This window comes from Grammomys surdaster, unplaced genomic scaffold (genome assembly GCF_004785775.1).
Source record: "Grammomys surdaster isolate TR1022 unplaced genomic scaffold, NIH_TR_1.0 129, whole genome shotgun sequence".
In the NCBI taxonomy this organism is placed as follows: domain Eukaryota; kingdom Metazoa; phylum Chordata; class Mammalia; order Rodentia; family Muridae; genus Grammomys; species Grammomys surdaster.
Genome location: NW_021604587.1, coordinates 21,617,926 through 21,626,335, shown reverse-complemented (window position 1 = coordinate 21,626,335; position 8,410 = coordinate 21,617,926). Strand labels below are relative to the sequence as shown.

The following is an 8,410-nucleotide window of genomic DNA, read 5'->3' as shown; positions in this document are numbered from 1 at the left end:
TCCCTGGGCATTCACACTGATGTGCCTCCATCCCTGGGCATTCACACCAGTGCTAATGCTTCATTTGAGAGGGTTTTGTTGCCTGTTTATAATTTTTAGACTTCCAAAAGTACTGAAAAAAATCATTAACCACTGCTCTGGGCTTGTGTTTTGTTTTTGTTTCTGTTCTCTCTTAGCCTCTGAACAAATTCAATGCATATGCTATAAGTTTTGTTGTTGTTTTTAAAGGGGATCTCATGATTCATTTTCCCTAAAATAAATATATACATTTAAAACCTGTTTGTCTTGAAATAAAGCCTGAGAATGTTACTTTTGAAATTTCAGGTTTATTTGTATAGGTTAGTTGGGGGGAAATGTTCTTTAAATTTTAATAATTAAAATACAAATTAACTAACTATATCAGGAAATAAATAGGAGAAAATACCTTTTGATTTATTGGTTTTACAGTCTGTATAGAAATTCCAGAATTATATATACAAACATCTATATGTATGAACATAAATGGCAATTTCCCTTTAAAAATAATTTTTAAGTAAGTATCCAAGTATTACTATTTCCCCCCAAACCCCCATGAATTCTGTCATAAAAATGACACAAAATTTATCTGAAAAATCATTAACTCCAATAAAACATGGTCAGCGTGCTGTTAATAAATAAATAATACCTTTCTTAAAACTATACAAATAATTAAAATATGTATCAGTAATAATAAATGAAGTTTCCCATTTTTTTATTTGACAAAGACGTACATGTTCACCAGCAGGTGAGAACCCTTTTCTGCTCAGGATAAGGAAGAGACAACGGCAGAATTGATCTACAGATATCATTTGGTTAAATGTCAACTAGGACTTCTTTCTCTGCCCACCAAGGTTTGGTCAGACAAGCTGTAGAAGCAGCAGGCAAAGCTGTTACAAGCCAGCCTTTTTCAAATTTAGAGGAAAATAATTATGTAGATTTTAATGCTCTTTTTCAAATTAAGTAACAGAAAATAAGTATAATAAATGGATAGATAGTAAGACTATTATTTCTCCAAATGTAATGCCCAGCGGCAGTCAGCAGTCTTGAGTTTCCTGACAGTAGATGGCAGCTGTACAAACAGCCAAGCTTGCCGATTCTTCTAAGGCGCGCTCAGCAGCCTGGGCGGAGCGCTTACTCTTCTGACCTCCTACTCTATCCCTTACAAGCTGAGTTTTCAAAAGTTATCTTATCACAAACTGCAGGTGCTATTAAATACTAATTCCAGTACTCCACCCCAGAGCCCTGACTCAGAGATGGAAGGAAGCCAGGAAACTGGTGTTTTTAAAGTGCACATTCTGTGACACCGCCATTCACCATTCACCGTCACTTAATATCTCCCAGGTTTTTGCCAAAGAAAGTTTTAAAGAACAAGATATATGACTTGAGATTCTTCCCTGAAAACACCTAGGAAATCTTGGAGACCCGAAAGCAATGCCTCAACGCCAATATCAACCTTTTGTGCCGATTGTGAATGAGACCTAAGGAGAAACACCTACACTAACAGGAGTGTATGCCTGATGCCCCGCCCCCTTCCCAGACTTTCTCCCTTTCCTTCAACACGCACCTGAGCTCTTCTCGAACTTCCACAGCCGTGTTCCCCGTTATCACAAACAAAGCATCCATGGCATCTGTCAGCACATTGCAGGCATACCCGATATTGATGGCAGTTTCTGGTACAAGGAAAGATTACCTCTATTAATGTGTTACCTTTTCCATATCACTTTGGAGCTGTGGCTGCGTTTCCCCAGAGCCTCTATCAGCTCCATGGATGTTAGTGAACAGACAAAGCATCATATGATACAGCTGACCAGGAGAGAAGCCCAAGACCTGAGCCCCATAACCAAACTCGCCATTCACTGAGCCTCTGGGGGAAGTGGGCACATCTATGAATCCATGGAGTTTCATGTGATTTTCAAAACTACCTCTAGATTCTCAAACCAATACTCATTTAGATATCTTAAGGTCTTGTGGTACAAGGAAGAGAAAATATAAAACAAACCTTTTACCAGAAACCTCAGTTAGCTTCATTAGCATGCCAAAATACTAAACTTGGCTAGTCTTCAAATCTAATACGATAGACTAATAATCTAAGGCAAATACATGAAACCTTTTATAGTTTTCCCGCTTAATGAAAAAAATTGGAATTTAATAATCAGTTCAAGAACCACCCAGAACCATCCTGCCAGAGACCTGGAGGATTATACCATACTCAGCAATTTCTGCTTAAATATAATAGTCATTTGATTCTAACACTATGGAATCATGAAATGCTCGTTAGTTCTACAGAATTGTTGCTCTTGTCCCAAATCAAAACAGAAAAATAATGAGATCTCAATCTATCTTTTGTATAAAGCAAAGAAATTAGATAAATAATGGTAAATTCATAAGTACTTGCAATAACTGAATAGCTGAGCCCACAACACACGTCAGCTGTCGTAAATCTCATGTATCCACAGAGTACCACAGGCTTCAACTTCCTGCTGTTTAATTTTGTAATTAATAATTTAGGTAGAAAAACAGAAGTGGTAGGTAGGCCTGGTGGCCCAGGCAGGGAGGACCCAAAGTTCAAGGTCTGCCTCTGTGAAGGGTTTGAAGCCAGCCTGGGCAATTTAGTTAGAACTTGTCTCAAAACAAAAGTTAAGGAAGGATGGAGTATACAGCTGAGTAGAAGACTGCTTGCTCAGCATGTGTGAGACCCTCGGTTAAATCTGTAAAACTACAAAGAGACAGGCAGATGGCTAGACAGGTAGATAATGAGAATTTAGGCAAGTATATATAGTTATATAGAAAATTGATTTATCTCATCTGCAAACCTCTAAATGCTGTATAGGGTACCTAACAAAAATGAATATAGTTTTTAAAGTACATGCTGGTTAGCTGAATATTTTCTGTTTCCTAATGACTGAGCACAAAATGTTAAGCTTTCATTAGCAACAGATTAAAATCTTATTAAACAATTCTTTTTTTTCTTAAGAAAAAAAAAGACTCATTTAGTGTCTGGTCATTCCTAAAAGAGATTTGGTTCTCACAGGCAATCCTGGGATTCAGCCAGGTCCACTGGTACAGCTGTAGCAGTTGTTCAACTACAGTAACATGTCCATAAGCAGCTGCGAAGCAGCTGGTACCCTTAGCCTCTCGGAAGCTTACTGGACATCCTGAGACCTTCCAGCTCTCACACAGCAACCTGCCATCAAGAAACTAGTGAGTACAAGGCCTCCAGGGATGGCAACCGGACCAGAGAATATACTTATACAAGGTATTTTTGTTAGTTGGGGTTTTTTTTGCATTTTTGTATTAAATTATTTTATTTATTATTTTTGTTAGTTTTGAATTTAAATTTTGGTTAGTTTTTAAATAATAAGTTCATATTTTTTTAAAGTTTTTTTTCTTTACATTTTGCCTTTTCCTAAATGGAAGACTAGGAAAATGATAAACTGCTTTAAGTTTTTGGTTAACATTTTATTCAAAGAATTAATTCCCCTACTTCAAACATCATTGTCACCTATTTCCAAATTACCTTGTTTGTCCCCTGTTAGAATCCAGATCTTAATATTGGCTAGTGACAGACTTGAGACTGTTTCAGTAACACCTTCTTGTAATTTATCTTCTACAGCGGTGGCACCTAATAGCTTCAGTGGAGAGTAAAGAATAACTTGCATTAATACACACAAGGAACACATGTAACATCTGTAGTTTCAATCAGAGTTTAAAAGTCAAAGAACAACAGATGAAGAAAGCTTATAAAATGTTGATGTAGTAAGCACCCTATGTAAATTAATCAATCTGGTAACACCTGAAATGAAGTTCCTAAGTCAAGACAACTTCATAACAGAGGCCCAGGGAGGTAGCATTTATATGCAGGAGATGGTATGTTCAGATGACATGTTTGCATAAATAGACAGACACTACTTCTCTAATGGTTTAAGAAGTCCCTGGATGCTTCTCCACTTTCAGCAGCAAAGGAGAGGTCCAAAGGAAAGCCCTCTACTTGTAGTCAAAAAAACAGAGGGACAAAAGATGGTGGTGCCATACCATGCAGTAAGAGGCCAGCAGGTAGCCAAGCAGTGGTGGTGCATGCCTTTAATCCCAGCACTTTGTAGGCAAAGGCAGATAAATCTCTATGAGTTCAAGACCAGCCTGGTCTACAGAGTGAGTTCCAGGACAACCAAGGCTGTTACACAGAGAAACCCTGTCTCAACAAACAAACAAACATAAGCCAGGAGGTACTCTAATAAAAATCGAAGACTGTTCAGTTTTCACCCTAATGATAAGACTTGCTTTCTACTACTCCCAGCTACCAACATCCTTGGTCACTGAGAAGAATGATTTCTGAAACAGACCCCACTCTGAGTTGTCATCAGAGTCTCCTGATCTGGAATAGTTCAGAGCCATACTCTGCTCTCTGTATCAACCGCTTCTGCTCTAAAACTGTGCATCAGAAAGCAGAGAGAGGAGATGAATACGTTGTATCAAAGATAATCTGGGGGTTGATAAACAGAGTCTACAGTCCTTTACTTTAGGAGGACTTCCATTGCTTAAGTTACTGCTAATAAGGCCAGTCCACTCTATTCTATGGGGCCATACATAGTAAGCTGAAAACCAGCATATAAAGCATGACCCATCATTGAAAGAGAACCATGTGCTATGTGCAAGATGATTTAGCAAAAGACTTAAGGAAGCACAGAGCATCACACTTTGAAACTTATACCATCAAATCCCTTTCAATTTCTTCATACAGTCCAGATATCCGTTCGTCCCTCTCAGCACTGGCAGAATTTGCATCTTCAAGCATCTTCTGCCACATTTTAAAGTACTTGTCATCAAGCTCTCGATAAGCAATTGCCAAGGTTCGGAGGCCTTCCCCTGCAAATTCCTATGAGAGAAGATGTAATCTTAGGGACAGGTAGACAACAATAAGCACAATGAAAGTCCCCACAACACGGTGACAGTTTCATTCACACATTTTGTCTAAAGAGCTGTCCCTTTTGGGGCTATGGGAAAGAATAGTTGTGGTTTATGTTAAGTCTATGGGGTTTGACCTGCAGGACACTAGCTTTCCCCCTAAAATCAGCCAAAAGTGCCTGCTGAAGTGTCCTAATTAGGAAGAGAGAGTTGGTGTTGAATGCAACTCTATCTGTAGGTTGGAAGCAAGTGTTCTCTGCCTGTAGGAGGTGTTCCTGTCCCTGTGACGAAGGCAGGTCTTTGGAGGAGTCACAGCTCGCCTGGCAAAAAGAGGAAGTTCTTTTGTGAACTAGAGCAGGCTCTCTCTCCAAGCCTTTCTACACACACCCAATACTTATGCATCCTTGCTGAAAATTCAATGAGTCCAACTTTTGCATATACTTGAAAACTTCCACAATAGAAGCTAAAAGCAATAGCCGATGAATAAGTCAATTATAAATAGTTGAGTAAGAGAAGTCTGGTTTGCTCCTTGTGGTTATGATAACCACCTTTAAAGGAAAAGGAAGAGAAAGGGATAAAAGGTACTACAAGTGTAAGCTTTCAGGGATGACTTTGGTCTTTAACTCTAGACTCGTCTGTGAAATGTTTTTCATTTTTAATTATGTTAAAGTTTCATCTTTAATAATAAAAAGTTGTTTGAAATCTTGAAGACACCATCATCAAATCAGACCAGCTCAAACATTCATTATTTGTTAGAAATTATATTTTATGGAGTGAGTTTTTAATAAGTAATCAAATATTAGGAGGCCATACTTTTCCTAAGTTAGCATAATTGTCAACTTGGCACAGACTAGACTTATCTAAGAGGAAATACTCAGCTGAAGAATTGCCTGGATCAAACTGGCCTTGGATATATCTATAGGAAATTGTCTTGATTATTAACCAAGGCAGGAGAGCCCTGCCAACTGTGGACAGTGTCATCCCTAGGCAGGTAGTTCTGGGTTATGTAAGAAAGCATGAGCCTGTGAGTGAGTGAGCTAGAGAGGGATCCAACAAGCAGTGGTTGAGGTTCTTGCCTTGAATTCTTGCCCTGTTATCTTCAGTGATGGACTGTGATCCAGAAATAAAAGCCAAATAAACTAGAACTCTTGGTAAGCAGACAATCTCATATGACACTTCTGGTACTTTTATCCTAAGAGGGGTGATGGGTAGGGGATTAGTGGCTGCTCTGTGTCTCAAACAGCTACATTAACTAGAAACACAAGTAGACTGAGTTTGGGAGTAATGTTGAAAACCTCACACGTCACTTCTGCCTCCAAACTACAAGTAAAGCATTTTAATAGCCATCTCTGCTCCTTCTGGCACTGCTGGTCGTTAAGCATGGTTTCTCTATTGTTCTGATGTATGGTGCAGATATGTGCTAAATCATAAAGCATACTAAATAGTAAAAAGAAAATGCAGTGCATGGTACAAAGATGTGCTTTGACCAAAAAAGACCACAAAGAACATTAACTGAATTCATCACCAGGCAGTTGGTAGGAGTTGGGACATTGCATTCACATTTAGAAACCATCTCTTCTAAGACCACTGCATTCCCTTTTGGTCTGGAAATCTAGTTACTGCCTTTAAACCATTTTTTGTCTTCTCAAGTCGCACAGACATATCTTTGCCTTTAACATGAAACCCACTGTGCATTGCCACTGACTCCCTCTCTGTTCTGCATAATGGTGAATCAATTCTAAGAGGACACCAGAAAAGGGGACAAATGACTTAAGTCATCTAATCAGTGAAACACACATTTAATGCAAGATTTGAACAAGGCCTTTTACTATCATAAAACCATCCAAAATCAGTAATTAAATACAAATTTAAAAGCGTAGAATGTAGAAGCCAAAGGAATATGAATGTGGAGAAGAGCAGGTCCCACACTGATCCTTCCTAAAAACAATTCTTTAATATAAAAGGAAACTATCTAGTGTCTTGGCATTTGAGCAATGACAAAATCATATAGTCATTACTTCAATATTGTTTTAATAACAAGAAACCTAGAAGACCATTTCAGTCTCTGGAAAACATTAATAGAAAAATCAAGAATGCTCTATTAAAAATGAAAAATAGTTATGTTTATAACAATTATTACTAAACCATCACTTTTAGACTTAAAGTCAGCGGAGCATTTACATTTTATGTTTTTAGAGGACTTGAGGGGACGTTTTATAATGAAAACAATATCCAACAAAGAATTTTGAACCATTCCCTGCAACATTCACAGGGGTCAACCAGAACCTCAAATAAATTATTAACATGACACTAAGATAACAAGTTTAAACCCAACATGTCCCTATTATTTCATAGCCCCTTGCCCTTGAGAGAAGAACAAAGGAACTCCCTTCAGAAAGTTACTGAAAAAAATTAGACGAGTCTTAGAATGTGTGGGTTGAGCTTCCAGGGCACATAAGGGACTCACAAATTGTAGCCTGAATTAAAGATGTCTTAAAGGGAAAGTTGGCTCCAAAGATCATTTTCCTTCCTTTACCTTAGAAACATAGCCATAAAATACGAGCCCTGAAGGACCCTGAGCTCATGACACTATGTGGCTCTCTCGGCTGGGATAATCTGCCTGTGCTGATGATTGCTAGCCTGTTCCCAGACCATCACGGACTGCCCTCTGTAGGATGTCTCCCCAGCGGACTTCCATTTCAGAAGTCAGTTCGTTTGCTGATGTTTGTTAGCAAGTCTTACATCGAGATATAAGAGCAGCTCCTGTGCTGAACTCGACACAGGGCACTTACACTGAGATGGTCTGATGTTACAGACAGCAGGTCTTCATTGGAAGGATGGAGTTTTTCAAACAAAATAGTATCTGCTCCTTTGGAATAAAGTTTTATCTGTCCTTCTGGGTTTCGAACTGAAAAGTAACAGAGTTTGGAAAAGTAGATTATATCACTGAAATCTGTGAAAACTAGCCCATCTGGAAATGGACATAAGGTTTCTGCCAAGACCAAAGCAGGGTCTTTGGCTAGACAATCACTGCTTAAGTCAGTTGCCTTTATTCTTATTCAATTAACTAAAAAATATTCAATTAATTAAAAAATATTCCTTCCACTGGAAGTTTTTGATTTCCCAAACTCAGAAACAAGTATTTTTTAGTTTGATATACATGGCCTAGCTTACTATTGCAAAATAGCTGGAAGGTTTACATTAAGCCATATGGATTAAAAAGAATTAAGGGCTGCTTTGGAAAGTTCTTGGTGTGGAATTCAAGACCTTCTGTTCAAATACATCACAGTTACACCAACCCGTTCCCTCCTGGAATTCCAGCCACTCATGTTCATACCATCTTCATAGAGATCATTTTCTCTGTCATTTGAAGAATTAAAAGGCAGCAAAAATCACAGAGCAAGCAGAATCAAGCAGTGAAGACTTTTATTAGAAGGAAGAACAGAGAGAGAGAGAGAGAGAGAGAGAGAGAGAGAGAGAGAGAGAGAGA

At 38.4% G+C, this 8,410-nt stretch overlaps 1 protein-coding gene across 1 annotated transcript in view; it reads right to left on the bottom strand.

Moving 5' to 3' along the window:
* The window catches only part of Atp8b4 (ATPase phospholipid transporting 8B4 (putative)), a 166,684-nt gene that overhangs the window by 37,193 nt on the left and 121,081 nt on the right, over positions 1–8,410 (bottom strand). The window contains 4 exon segments of the mRNA XM_028755546.1: positions 1,583–1,688; positions 3,536–3,647; positions 4,727–4,891; positions 7,713–7,828. Coding sequence (XP_028611379.1) covers positions 1,583–1,688; positions 3,536–3,647; positions 4,727–4,891; positions 7,713–7,828 — 499 coding nt within the window.